The 15,328-nt window shown below is 47.9% G+C and overlaps 1 protein-coding gene across 2 annotated transcripts in view; it reads right to left on the bottom strand.

Moving 5' to 3' along the window:
* The window catches only part of LOC125742635 (zinc finger protein 385C-like), a 142,007-nt gene that overhangs the window by 2,904 nt on the left and 123,775 nt on the right, over positions 1 to 15,328 (bottom strand). For both annotated transcript variants that reach the window (XM_049014835.1, XM_049014836.1), the window contains 5 exons: positions 10,714 to 10,855; positions 3,402 to 3,788; positions 2,785 to 2,972; positions 1,158 to 1,256; positions 981 to 1,070 (listed from right to left, as the gene is read on the bottom strand). In XM_049014835.1, the coding sequence (XP_048870792.1) occupies positions 981 to 1,070; positions 1,158 to 1,256; positions 2,785 to 2,972; positions 3,402 to 3,788; positions 10,714 to 10,855 (906 nt within the window). The remainder of the gene's footprint in view (positions 1 to 980; positions 1,071 to 1,157; positions 1,257 to 2,784; positions 2,973 to 3,401; positions 3,789 to 10,713; positions 10,856 to 15,328) is intronic.

Raw genomic sequence — 15,328 nt, 5'->3', positions numbered from 1 at the left:
TGACCAAAGGTGAGGGGTGGAATTGGGGGACAGAACGTTCACACTGGTTGATTATTAAAATACAAGACTCCCCCATAATAAAATACCATATACAGTAAATACCATATACAGTAAATACCATATACAGTAAACCCTGGTGACCATAACAATTCACAAAAAAAAAATTCACAGAACACTGCATGAGTTTGATTGATTACTAAGTTTGATCAGTGCCCCCAGCTTCCCCCCCCCACCAAATTTGGCTCAATGTTTCAAAAGTCTGCTCTCCAAAAGTGGATCATCCATTTCTGTGTGGTTATACTTGAACCCGTGACCTGCCGGTCAAAGTCTCAGCGTTCACTCGCATGCTTACGACGATGATTCCTCCAGAGTGCCGGCTGATGCGTTGAGAAAGGTCATTATTCATCTACATGAAGAACGTCAGACCCTCTGTGAACTGATCTTCTCTGTGGTCAGTAGCACTGAGCTGGTTACCCTGCTGCTCTTTCTGGGGTGTCTCATACGCTTAGCTGCCATCAGCCATGTCTCTACGTGCAGACGGGGGTCACAAGGGATTACAATGATGGCTCGGAGCCGAGACCATAAACCAACAAATTGAGCTGGCAGCTCCCAGTTAGCCTCCCAGAGTCCCAGACAAGAATGCTCACTGTCTTGGGACCTAATGTTTCCCGAGCAGCTGCATAAATAGCAGTCCTGTGAGGACGTGTGTGTGTGGGGGGATTGCAGCCGGGATCTGGGTGTAGTTATTCTTTGTTCAGCTCTCCCTGTAAGACCCAGGGAGCAAAACCAGGTTTTACCGCGGTCTGCACGCCCACTCCCAACTCTGTTTATGCACGTCACCCCAGAAGCACCTGAGTTTCTCGATGCAGACACGCACAGAGGAGATAGCTTAGAGGTCATGGTTGCAGTGTGTACCCCCCCCCCCCCCCCCCCCCCCCCCCCAAGACAGAGGTTCTCGGCTGCAGTCTCAGAGGCCTCACCTGCGGGGAGAGCGTGGTGAGGCTGCAGTGGTCAAACACCTTCTTCATAGCGGACACCACCCCACCCGCGTAGCTGCTCCATCTGCAGTTCTGCATTTGGGGGATGGGGGCACGTTAGTGAGCACGCAGCGGTGTGTGCTGGAGGTAGGGGGGGTATGATCACAGGCCAGCACTCACCGCTAAGACAGAGCTCTGCTGGTGCTTGCTGTGGGGGCTGAACTTGGGCCGCGGAGGTTTCCCAGCCAGCCGGTCCTTGTGCCTCCTGCTGTTCGTGTGCTGCAAGGGGCCGTCTCCGGTCAGTATGGGGAACCTCTGGCTATCATCTCCACCTTCACTGCCCCCTCCCCCCACAGCCAGCCCTTAACTACCCCCCAACCTCCCCCTAAAATGACAGCACCATGTTACCAACCCCCCAGATGCACTTTTGCATCTGATGTCCTCTCCACAGTGACATTCTTAGGCCCCAGGAATTATACTAATGCACAGACATTTTATAAGAGGTTTTAAAAGGCTGTTCCCATCACTGTGAGAGCAAGACCTCCTTACTTTGACCTTCCAAGACATCATATACTATCTAAAGGATTAAAATGGTTGTTTACACACAATTTGACTTTCGATTTAACTTCAATGACTGCAATCCTCATTGACACTTCATCTCTCTCTCTCTCTGCGCTTCGTGCAAACTCAACTCACATGCCTGCTTGCACTTTTAATCCCTTGCATCCCTAATTTGGTTCCCTGAAATGATTTTTCTAAATCTGTCTTTAATATATGTAAATGTCTAAGTCAGGCCCTGTCTCTGCCAAGCTCTCCTGCAGTGTAGTGTGGTACTATAATATACATGTGGCATATAATGAATATAATGAATGATGAATAAAGAACAAGAATCACAGGGGCTTTTAGTGTTGCTGACTTTTCCACACTTCTTCCATAGTACGTGATGTTTCCATTGCAGCCATTTTTATTCCAGTTTAGTCCTCTCCATTTCACAAATACGTCTTCAACCACAAAGCCATCAAATGCACATTAAAGGTTCCCAAAACTGCGATTCATTTTCACGTTCACAGTGAATTGCATCGCTGCAAATGAATTATGCCGCTCGCTGAAAACAGCGGTGTTAGCGGAGAGTGGTGGAGGAGGGGGAGGGCAGGTCTCTGCCCTCCCCTGATTTTAACTTCTGTGGTTTTTGGACCCAAGCCACCGTAATGAAGGCCTTTTGGAAAATGTTACCGCTGCCCCTAACCCTCTGAGAATGTCACACTGCACATTCTCAAAGCGCACTGCAAATCACTTCACCCCTCATGTCTGCATTATGGCAGTGACGCTGCAGAAGGCTGTGAAGGTAGACCTGAACTCCTCTGGAATCCAGGTGTTTGGTTTCCCCCCACCCACCACACGGCCTCAGCAGTGAAGGCCACCCAGGGACTGAGGTGATTGGTCACTTTCAATCAGGTGTGACTTTACGCCAATACCCCCCCCCCCCCCCAACAACATAGGCTGAATGAGGGAGGGAAGCAACAGAATGATAATAAATCACAATAATGATGATTTCCAGGCGCTGTGAAACGCGCCCCCATAAAATTTACGATGACGATGAAAAGAGTTTATGCATGTGCCTCATATCCTTTAGGCTATTTAAAGAGCCCCTACAGGAAGCCTTACATTACATTGCATCATTTGTTTTCTTAGCACGTCTGTCATTATAAAGAACATCACTAGAGTCGTTCCCTTTGGGAGTCGACTCCTTGGAACCCGCGGCCTTACTGTCGCCTGTTGTGTCAGCCATGGTCTGGGCCACGCCCACCTGTTTGAGCTGCGTCTCGGAGTTGACGTAGATCTCGCACAGTTCACAGTGGAAGGATTTGTTGGCGACGCCCACGCTGCCCTTTGCGCCCATGCGCTTGCTCTTGCCGGCCAGCCGAGAGGACAGAAGCTTACTGCGGCGCCTTGGCTGCACGCTCTGACCCTCCAGCATCAGCTTGTGCTTGGAACCTGGAAGAGGCAAGATCGGATGTGAGCCGTTTGTGGCTGTACACTAAGAAAATCCAGCACCATCCATAAAACACAGGGTGGAGGGGGCCTGAAGTCTATTCCGTGAAGCACATGGCAGAGAGACACAGTGGACAGGATGCCAGTCCAGTACAGGACACACACATAAACACAGTCACATATTTCACACAATTTAGAGATGGCCGTTTGCCTGTCTAATCCTGGGAGAACAAGTAAATCATACACACACCGACAGTGAAGGCAGAAATCCAAACCCTGCAGGCATGAGGTGAGAGTGCCACCAAGTGACCTGTCACGTCACCCTAAACCTACCGCGCGTGCATTAGGTAACATTATAAAACATCCCTAGTTAAGTAACTGCATGGTACAGATTCAGTTTCCAGTGACCCACAATGCACTGGGACAGCCTACCGCTGTTGTGGGCCTCCAGCTGAGACAGGGAGTTGACAGTGACTTTGCACACGGGGCAGTGGAGATGCTGCCTGTCCTTCTTCGGGTCTCGGTCCCCCTGTGCCCGGGGCTCTCCCTCACTCCCGGGTGACTCCTGGGGACCGGGTTCAAAGGCCTGGCCGGAAGCCTCAGGAACACCGTTGTCTGACGTGCACTCCGACACCTGGGAGGCGACGGGGGATGCCTGGGAGGCGGGGGACTCCTGGGGGGACACCTGGGAGATGGGGGACACCTGGGAGGACCCCAGCCCTGCCAGCTCCAAAGAAGAGCTGTCTGGTGAAGGCGTGAGCATGAGTGAGCTTCCAGGGGAAACATCCAACTTCATGGCTTCCAGGTTTGGGTCTTGGGCTGTGGGGGGGGAGGAGGTGGGGGAAGAGCTCAGAGAGAGGGCCCTAACAGTGCTCTGTGTCACAGAGCTCCATGTCACAGTGCTGCATTTCGCAGTGCTCCATGTCACAGTGCTACATTTCGCAGTGCTCCATGTCATAGTGCTACATGCCACAGTGTTACATTTCACAGTGCTCCATGTCACAGTGCTACATGCCACAGTGTTACATTTCACAGTGCTCCATGTCACAGTGCTACATGCCACAGTGCTACATTTCACAGTGCTCCATGTCACAGTGTTACATACCACAGTGTTACATTTCACAGTGCTCCATGTCACAGTGCTACGTTTCACAGTGTTACATGTCACACTGCACCATGTCACAGTGTTACATTTCACAGTGCTCCATGTCACAGGGCTACGTTTCACAGTGTTACATGTCACAGTGCTCCATGTCACACTGCACCATGTCACAGTGCTCCATGTCGCAATGTTACAACAATGTTACTCTGTGAGTGTGAGTCTGGTCGGTTGAAACAAAATCTTGGTCCGGATCACTACTTTCTGAACATGAACTTTCCACCTCTGCACATGGGCATACATACTGCAGCACTGTTTGCAGGAGGTCTGTTGTTTTTGTCAACTGATAGAATCACATTCTTATTATATCTATTAGGCATACGGCAATACCATTTTTTTCAGACCGAGTACGAGTACCGATGTACTCACCAATACCGATACCAATTAGGTCTGTATGATGTCTAAAAAATAAATTGAGATATCCATCCATCCATCCTTTTTCCAAACCGCTTATCCTACTGGGTTGCGGGGGGTCTGGAGCCTATCCTGGAAGCAATGGGCACGAGGCAGGGAACAACCCAGGATGGGGGGCCAGCCCATCGCAGGGCACACTCACACACCATTCACTCTCACACCATTCACTCCTATGGGCAATTTAACAAGTCCAATTAGCCTCAGCATGTTTTTGGACTGTGGGGGGAAACCGGAGTACCCGGAGGAAACCCCACGACGACATGGGGAGAACATGCAAACTCCGCACACATGTGACCCAGGCGGAGACTCAAACCCGGGTCCCAGAGGTGTGAGGCAACAGTGCTAACCACTGCACCACCATGCCGGCCCGAATTTGAGATATTTTATCTTCAAAATATTGCAATAAATGATAATACTGAACTACCCCCCACTGCAGCACCAAACAGTGCCAGAACAAACCAGAATATAGCCAATCCACTAAACAGCCAGTATGTAAGGGGGGGGGGGGGGGGGGGGATCACAGCAGTACTCATCATTGTGTTTTAGTCTCGGATGCTGGTTAATTATGATTTAAAAACATGTCACTCTTTAAGAAGTGGTTCACAAAGATTTTATACCGTGTACAACTTCCGAAAGGATTACGCTCCCCGCCTACCACCGTAACTACACTGTGCCTGATCGATACTGGGTAAGAGCTTCTGTTATTTCCACTGCACAGTGTTTGTCATTTGACATTTTCTCTCTCCGTGCTGCTGCTCGCTGTACGTTTGCTTGTTCCACGGGGTTGCTTCTGGTGGCAGTTTCATCATACCATTTCTTATGTTTAGTTCTTAGATATTTAATTAGATTTCTATTTCTGTAGGAACCTGACTTCAGCCGCCCTCTTGATAGTTTAGTACAGCACAGTACGCTCTCCGCCATGCTTCGGATTTCGTCGTTAACTTTGAAGTATTTCCGTACCGCAGATATTTTATTCTGTTTATTTTGCTTGTTAATGATATCGCTGATACGTCATTACATGGTGTCCATCATATGCACCGGCATATCGTCACGAGGGCGAGTACAAAGACATTAACATGGTGTCTCTACATCCCTAATACATATATACACTCACTGGCCACTTTATTGCTAGTACCCAGTTGGACCCCTGCTTGCCTTCAGAACTACCTTACCTGCTCATGGCATAGATTCAGCAAGGTGCCTGAAATATTCCTCAGAGACTCTGGTCCATGTTAACCTGACAGCATCACAGGTGCTCTATTAACTTAAGATCTGGTAACCGTAGAGGCCATTTTTAATACGGTGAACTAATTGCCCTGTTCAAAAAACCTATCAAAGATTATATGAGCTTTGTGACACGGCACATTATCCCGCTAGAAGTAACCATTAGAAGCTGGGTACACTGCGGTCATAAAGGGATAGACATGGTCAGTAACAATACTCAGGTAAGCTGTGGGATGGGGGACGGGGGGGGGGGGGGGTGGCTCTAGAAATTAAGCCTCCGTACATGTGATCAGAAGATCACTGGTTCATGCCTGGCCTCAGCAGAGACGTGATATGTCTGTGGCCTATAAGCTTGGCCCCTAACCCCGCAAACCTCCCAGGGCACCGCAAGGCGGCTGCCCCCTTGGTCCGACCACCAAGCTTTCTCTCACCTGGATGGAGCACAAGACAGGGCAAAGCAGAAAGGAAATTTCCCTGCAGGAATTAATAAAGTATTACTGTCCTAGACATTTAAACAATGACCCCCTGGTACTAATGGGTCCAAAGTGTGACAAGAAAATGTCCTCCACACCAATACACCACTACCAGAGTGAATTGCTGATACGAGGCAGGATGTATCCATGCTTTCATGTTGTTTACACCAAATTCTGACCAAATCTTCTGAATAACACAGTAGAAATCAAGACTCATCTGACCGGGCAACGTTTTTCCAATCTTCTGTTGTCCATTTTCAGTGAGCCTGTGCCCACTGTAGCCTCAGCTCTGTGTTCGTAGCTGATATCAGCGGCACCCGGTGTTGTCGTTTGCTAGCTCAGATGCTTTTCTGCATACCTTGGTTGTAAGGAGTTGGTTATTTGAGTTACTGTTGCCTTTCTATCAGCTTGAACCAGTCTGGCCATTCTTCTCAGACCTCCTGTCATCAACAAGGCATTTTCCCCCAGAGAACTGCCGCTCACTGGCTGTTTTTTCTTATTCGGCCCATTATCTGTAAACCCTGCAGATGGTTGTGCCTGAAAATCCCAGATGATCAGCAGTTTCGGAAGCACTCATACCAGCCCACCTGGCACCAACATCCATGCCACATTCAAAGTCACTTGAATCACTTTCCTTCCCACATCCTGTTATTTGATGTAAACATTAACAGAAGCTCCTGACCTGTATCTGCATGATTTTATACATTTTGCTGAGTTTATGCATTTTGCTCCACATATGACTGGCTGATTAGATATTTGCTTCAACGAGCAGCAGAACCAGTGTACCTAATAAAGTGGCCGGTGAGTGTACACCTTCCCCCTCCGTACAGTACAGGGTCACCGTGAGCCCACAGAATGGGATGCCAGTCCATTGGAGGCAAGTATACACTCACAGACACATTATTCATTTCTAGACGGCACACCCCTGTCCCCAGCCACCTGTGCTGCTTATAGAGGACATACAGCATAGCCTGGCCGTCTGTGACGTGAGACAGCGTTTATATTCACATGCTCATGCTTTGCATATCAACCTTCTGCCCATTCACACATGAAACGATGCAGACAGAGACAAAAATCCGTCGCAGGCCAGTTACTGAGACCAGGACACGCAGACTGCGGCTCAGCAGATAAGCTCTGGCAGTTCCACCACCGCACCCCAACCCCCCCACCCACAGAATGACCACACACCTCCGCTCGCACACGCTCACACTCCATTTCATTTAGAGCAGATGATCCCACTGAGCCCCCAAAACAGACCGCAGACAATCGATTTCTTTGGAAATCCATTAGGAATGAAGATAAAGGTCCGATTATTCTTGTGTGTGTAGAGAATGAGCAATGAAATAATATGGCAAGTGTGTTGATGCTGCTATAGTGAGAAAGATAGAGAGAAATGAGTCTCTCTTCCCCCCCCCCCCCCCGCCTGCCAAGCCCCTCTGCTGGGGGTTGGACCCAGTTTCTGCTCATGTTAATGCACAGGTCAAGAGGCCTGAAACCTAAATGACCCGAGAAACAAAGGGAAGGACGATTTGGGGAACAAGCCGCCACATTTGGGCTTTTCTGGGTGGCTGGAGAAACCATAATAGCAACTAAAACATCTGACGGGAGGCTTATTTTTACAATGAAACTCCATAATTAAATTACATACACATCAAGCGGAAATATTCACATGTATGTCAGGACTAAAACAGTCACATTCAGTACGTTTACATGCATAGCTAAAGTTTTAGCTTGACTACGCCATTTAATCAGACTGTTGTCCTTGTCCCAGTATACATGCATGGGGGGTGGAATTTATTTATTGAGCAATATGTCCGACGTAAAAAAAAAAATATTAAATTTTTGATAATGGGTTCGTGGACAAATAAAGTGATACAAGCTTTAATTGTGATCTGGCTGAAAGAACAAATACAACAAGAGCAGGATATATAATGAATGTATAAAATGAAATAAAGTGTTTTGTATAATATAGTATGACAGCACAGTACTGGATATTTGTTAAATATTGCAATGTAATTTCGTTGTAATAGATATTGAAATATTTATGAAACAAAAAAAAAAGTAATTCAAAATAAATTTCTTACGAATTTGTCCAGGAATGATTTAAACAGCAAGGATGAAAATGATTTTGATTGTCTCGGAGGACACATGCAGCACAAATGCAAAAGCGGTAAACTTTAAACTGATTTTTAAAAATGTGCTAGACAATCTTGAAAATGAATAATCATTAAAACTGTAAAACTTGCTAGGTTCTTTTTCCTGTGACAGAGTAAAAATGTTTTAACAAGACAAACTCCCTGTGCCATAATATTCGTACCAAATTGAAGGTAAGAAAAAGCCTGATCTTAATCTAGTTGACTAGCGATGTAAGTATTGGATGTGCATAACATGTGATGTTGTTAATATAACAGTTCTACTACAGCCGTTGTGATGTCATTTGGCACCAGTACCAGTTTTACGCCAGTGGAAAACCAACACCTTGAAGTACCATATTTTTGGTACCTTCTCGAAGTACCAAAAGTACAGAACCTGGTGCGGTGGAAAAGCACCTTTTGGTTGAGCTGTGAATTGGACAGCTTTACAGTGCTGAACATTTCGTAAGGGCTGTACATCCTCTGCTATGCTCCATGTTACTTCTGTGTCAAAGCCCGGGGGGACTGTGGAGCATGCGGAGAGCACCTAGGCAAATTTGAATCCGATTGAACGTATAATGCAGGAGTAAATGGACTCCCAATCGCATTATCTTGGTTTCTTAGTATGACATCCAGAAATTCAATTTAGTATGATTTCAGTCGAACTAATATGTTTACATGTACTTCAAAAGTCCGGTTTTAGTCGGACTAACACAATAATTCGATTTTCTTAGTGCGTGTGTAAACGTACTGAGTGAAGGATTCTTGATTTCCAAGGATAGGATTATTCTTTTATGAATTAACTGTGTTTGCTTAAAACATCCACGACTACAAGTAGGACAAATGGTTAGATGTACGGATGAGCCAGTAAAGACCTATTATTTGAAGAGTGTAAGACGTAACTGAGCTATGCAAACATCTGCTCTGGAGTTGCTAGTAATGACCTACTGAAATAATGACTTTGCTGCACATTGTGTACCTACAGTAGCTCCGTTTCAACGAATTTATACACAAAAGCCACGTTCGGCATGGTGAGGAAAGACAATCAGCATGTAGGAAAAGCATCACTCCTGATGAGTCAAAAAGGTGGAGGTGCAGCTCCAGTCATATGTGCTAAATATGCACAGGATCAAAATTCCAAACTGGGATTGATTCTTCCGTGTGTCAGAGGGTGCAGATGGAGAGATGGAGTTGATCAAAGGCAGCTGTATTTGTGGGGACTGTTTCTGCTTGTCATCAGAGGGACCCAGAACAGTCACTGGCAGATGGGCGATCCTGTTAGACTCGAGTCAGTTTTTATCCCCATTCCTGCTCCATTCATGTTGTGTAGCTTTGCAGATTAGGTATCTGTTTTCATGCGTCCAGAAGGTGGTCTGTTCAAACCCTATGCCCAGTGCAAAAACATCATGTTTGGGCCCATGAGCAAAGCTGGCCCTCGATGCCAGTTGCTGCTGGGGACCAGGATGCTGGCTGAGCCTGGTCTCTGACCCCAAGCTTCCTGCAGATACATGCTGCTTTGGACAGACTCCAGACTCTCTACATCTCTGTACCAGATAAGTATTTTCAGGATGGATGGGTGGATGGATGAATGGACTCCTTTGCAACAGCAGTTCTGCTGGAGATCCGCAGCAGTGCCATGTCCGTTCTCCACGGATAACGGTGGGATCGTGATGGATGAGGAGGTATGTAACCGCAGCGCTGCACGGCTCCGATGATCTGATGTGCTCGTTAAAGGAGTCACCCGCATCTCTGCTCACTGCCCCTCCCACCACCGCGAAGCTGTGCCCTTAATCAGCTCCTGCTCCCCGCGTGCCAACACCGATCGCCACCCAGTGGACCGAGGAAGATCACGGCTACCCGGGGTGCGGGAGGGTCTCACACTGCTGAGAGCCCATTTTAAAACCGCTCACCATTCAGTTAAAAAAAAAAGAAAGAAAAAAGAAAAAAAAGTAGATGGGGACGATGAGGGAAGTGTGAAAGGTGGGAAGGAGATGGCAAGAGGCAGGATGATTCAAGAAATTTAAGAACAGGATGGGAAAATGAGAGGAGAGACTCTGGGAAAATGAAGGAAAATACACTGAGGGAGGCCCGGAAAAGGTAGGATTCACAGCAGTAGATCAAAGGGGAATGGCAGAAAGAGATGAGATGGTAAAAAGTGAGTGTGAATGAGCTGGTGTGGTCCACAAGAATAAGCAGTATCCCTTGGTCTAAAACAGAATAACGATCCCATAATGCAACAGCATCTTCCTTCCTAAGGCCAAAGACATAAGGACAATCCCATAATGCACCCCAACTATCCTTTTTCTTCCACATCGTGGGTGTGGCTTGCCCCTGTCACTCACCCATTCTCTCCATTGGCCCCGCCTTCTCTCGGCCTTCCCTCCCCGGCGGGGGTCCAGAGCTCCGCTGCCTATTCTTCTGGGCCTCCAGGGCCTTAAGCTTGCGGGCGTGTTTATGGCCTTTATAATGAGCCTCTGCTTGGTTCTGCAAGAGAGACATGGAGGTAGGGCGAGAGAGAAACAGAGAGAGAGAGACGGGGTGTACATTACATGCTCGCCGCCACATGAGGATGCAGTCACCTGACCCAGGTCTCCCCCAGCACTGGTCAGTCTAAGAGAGAGTAAATACAGTACAACCCAGACCATGTCCGAAGGAATAATCTCATTTACCTCATGTAAATGGAGGACAAAGACCTTCATCGATGTAACTCAAATAGACATTGGAAACACAAAAAGGACCCAGCGGTCATTCAGAGCAATAGGGAAGCAAGACAAAGGAACCTGCTGGAGTTTTACGCTGGCCTTTACGGAGTCATTAATGCATTCAGGGGTGTTTCAATGCTCTATTAAGCAGTTCCCTGGGATGACATGCAAGGTCTGAGTTCCCTTCTTCCAAGGAAGGTCTTTGGCGAATCTGATAGCTGAGAATGGACTATGGAGAGGATTCAGCACCCTTCGGCGTGTGAACGCTGCTGCCTGGTCCAGCATAATCCAAGCGCAACCCAAAGCGGGTCCCATTCTGAGAACCTTCCTGTGTATCACCCACAGTTTCTGCCGCCACGCAGGGTTTGCCTTAATTATCAGCTATCAGTTATGAATCTCACATCTCCCGAAACATGGACCTCCCAGATGACATGTGGCTGAACCTGGACAGGGGCTCTCCAGGGTAGGTTTGTGCACCAGTGGGTTGCACCATGCTTGAGCGTTATAGCCGGTACAGATCATGCAGACGGACAGCGACGGCGATGGGGTGGGGTGGGGGGGCTGCATTCTGCTGTGCTGGGTATCATGTGCCCTGGTCTTCTGGGACAGGGTGTCAGCCCACACCAGCGAGCTGAGTGGTATGCAGTGCCCAGCCACAAACTGTCCCGCTGCAGGATTTCACCTGTTCAGAGTAAAACTCCCCGGCTTATGGGCAACGGTCAGCGGGGCCTCAGAGGGCCATGGCAGAGCATCACACACGGCGAGACATGATTTTTTTTGGCATAGTAAGAGATAGGGAACCAAAAAATAAATCACACCCTCGTATTTGAGCAATAGATGCAGGAGGACTTCTCTGGCTGGGCCGGTTTGCACATGAATGTAGCTTCGGTCGGCACGATAAATAACAAAAAAGGAACAATATGAAGTGCAGAGTCTAAAGAATAAAAAGCTAATGTTTGTTCTTGGAGAGCTTTTCCACACACGAAAGCCAGCTTCAGAGAGCATGAGGCAGGCATGAACCTCTGCATGTAATCGATGTAAAGAAATGACTGAAAATAACAGGAATAACAAGTTGAGAGCCAACAGAAAGAAACGTAATTAATACCTTAATAAAGCTAAAGTCTGAAGACACATGAGAAAACACAAGCTGCTCAGGAGGTCAGCCCAGCACTGAGACCTGCTCTTGGCTGATGCAGAAGTGCCCAGAACATAAACAGAACGCAAAGCAAGAGCCAGACTTTTCCACAAAAAGATGATGCCGGTCATTGAGCTGCTCAAAGGCTCAATAAAAGTCTTCCAAGCTGATATCCATGGCTAAATCAGGCCCACAAACACACACACAAGTCGGTGTACCGATCTAAATGGGGACCATCCATTCATTTCTATGGGAAAACCCTAATCCTAGTCATGAAACCCTCAACCTCTAACCTTAACCATAAGTAACCAAGCCAAATACAAGACTTCTGGCATTTTTGCTTTTATGATTGCACTTACAGATTTTTATAAAACTGAGGTTATTCAAATGGGGACCTCAAAAGATGTCCCCAAAAGTAGGGAAATTTCAAGTTTACACTTTGGGGACAATTTTGTCCTCAAATGTGATCTATGCACACACACACACGCACACACACACGCACACACACACACACACACACACACACACACACACACACACAAATAACTCTGACCTTCTCTAAAAGATCAAAGGCATAAAGTCCCTCTAGGCAACCTGACACACAAAACTAATCAGGGCACAGACTCAACAAAGGGCCGATCTAGGAAGTAAATGAATGAAATATAATAATGAGATACAAGTAGGAAAGAGCTCCTTGAGAGGTCAGTATGTGATATACATAATGCGTTATTCAGGTCTGTAATTAGCAGGTGCTGCTAAAACAAGCCTGACTTTCTGATCTGCGTGGTGACGGACACGCTCTCTCACTGCAGGCCACTGCAGATAAGAGCCTCATTAACAGACACAAAAGATCTTGGCTCATGGAGCGAGCCGAAGACACGCGCACACAAAGTCCCGTGCTCGCCGGCGCCGCCCTCCAGGAGAGGCAGGAGCCAGGGACAGGAATTTCAGCTGCATCTATTCGCTCAGTGTTGCCTCAGCCTCAGAGCTGAAGATGATGTGTTATAAGGAGCAGACGTTAGGGAATGTGTGTATATTAACTGAGAATGGCAGACATGTGACTCGAATCACGCCACCAGCCATTTCAGTTCCCCACCATACAGTCAGTCACACCCCAGGAGGGATGACCAGAAGGGGGCAGTACAAGGGTGAGGGCTCTCTCAAGCACCTAGCCCTCCTCCCCCCCCCCCTCCCCCACCCCCACCCAGGCTCGGAGTGAGAGCCATGCTGTTACCAGGGACTTGGGAGGGGATGAAGGAGAGGCTCTGAATGATAGCGAGCGATAACCATTCAGCAGTGTAGTGATCGCTCATCACCACCCTCCCCGAAAACACCAGCTGTCACTTAAACCCCCCGCGAGTCGCACTCACCCACCCGCCCCATGAGGGTAACCTCACAGAGGGCCCCACGTACCCCCTCGTCCGCTCCCCCCAGTCAGGGCCTCCAGCTTCGCTGTGGGTACATGGAAAGGGAAGAGAACACGTTAATGACCTCTAAGAGGAGAAACAGCAGCAGGCAGATCACACAGCCGACTGGCCTGAGCCGGGAAGAGCAGCAACGCAAGACAAACCATGTGGAGACACTGGAGCGGCGATGATACGCCACAAGGAGACGGGAGGGTGGATGTCCGTCTGCGAATGGCAGCGAACTGGACAGCCGCGTAACCAGTCCAGTGGTGTGAGGCCCAACGTTATCTAGCAAATTGCTGCCTCCCCGGGCTCTTTCCACCACGACGCTAACGGTGTTGTTGAGATACTTGTTCTTTTAATTCCAGCCACTGAATCCCAAGTTCAGGTGGTTTCGGTTTTATCCCTTTATCCCGGAGGAAGCAGAAGAGGTGCAGGCGTTTCCACGTCATTAGATTTCGCCGGCAAGACGAAAGGCCGTGCCCTCTGCGTGCCGACGGGTACCCTGGCGCCGAGCCCCGGCACGCAAACACCATCCGTATGCAGAATATAACAGCAATAAAGAAGCTACATTTCTGCCTGCAAAGGCACAAATAATTTGGGCACATGTGATGTTCTAATAATAAAAACAAAACTCATTACCGATACAATCCCCGCTAGTTTGAATATTTGCAATAACTAAAGTACATGGGGTTCAAACTCAGCCTCAGCATGTCTGCAGGTCCTTGACCAAGGCCCTCATCCCCAGCTCCCTGGACGCCCCAGCAGGTGACTGCCCTTCGCGGACAACTGAGTTGAGGGAAGCGTAAAAAGGCAATATACCCGTGGGGATTAATAAAGTGATTATTATTAATATTATTATTATTATGTAAAATACAGCAGGAGTGAGAGGTGGCAGACGTTCATCATGTCACATGACATCCTCGGAATGCCCAGGCCGGCATCTGATTGGGCCTCTGTGACGGGCACTGGAGACTAATCCATCTAATTAATGTGGCCTAACGCAATCTGATTAATAGGGAATCTGCTTTAAACACTGCTGAAAATCAACTACAAAGGCAGCCAAATCAAACGGCGGGGGAGGTATAGGGATTGCGTGCCAAACAGCGGTCCGCTTGTGATGCAGTTCGGCGTGGTTTTATTGTTGGGAGTGCGGTATAATTTAACTCACATTAACTCACTATGGTGAACACAGGTGGCGCAGTCGTCATGCACATCGCCGTACGCAGCTGTAGCAGCATGACGCACCGCTGCGCAACTCCTGCATATGTTCATGCATATTCCACAGGAACAGGTTGGCAGGAGCCCGTGCATGACTATGGTGTTTAAACATGCATGGAATCAGACTGATAGCAATTTGGAAGGTGTGAGGGGACAGAGGGAGAGAGAGAGAGAGAGAGAGAGAGAGAGAGAGAGAGAGAGAGCCTCTCAGCTTAATACTGATAATAATGACAGCCTGGCCACCTTCAAAGGCAAGCCTTATTAGAATTCTGTAAATTTCGATCCCTGCCATATAAATGCAAATAAGTAATAAAATAACTTGCGGTACAAATCAAGCCAAAATGAATTGAATTTGTGAAGACAAAATAGAAAAAAGCGAGAAAGGCAGCTGCAATAAGGCTTCCGCCTGAAAGGCTGTCTAATCGAAATATGAAAGGGACACAAAGCGATGACCGCAGAGTGATTGGCGCTGATTGCTAATTAGTTTTGTGGT

The sequence above is a fragment of the Brienomyrus brachyistius genome, chromosome 5 (assembly GCF_023856365.1).
Source record: "Brienomyrus brachyistius isolate T26 chromosome 5, BBRACH_0.4, whole genome shotgun sequence".
NCBI lineage: Eukaryota > Metazoa > Chordata > Actinopteri > Osteoglossiformes > Mormyridae > Brienomyrus > Brienomyrus brachyistius.
Note: the sequence above shows the minus strand (reverse complement) of the source record. Positions and strands in the feature narration are given on the sequence as shown.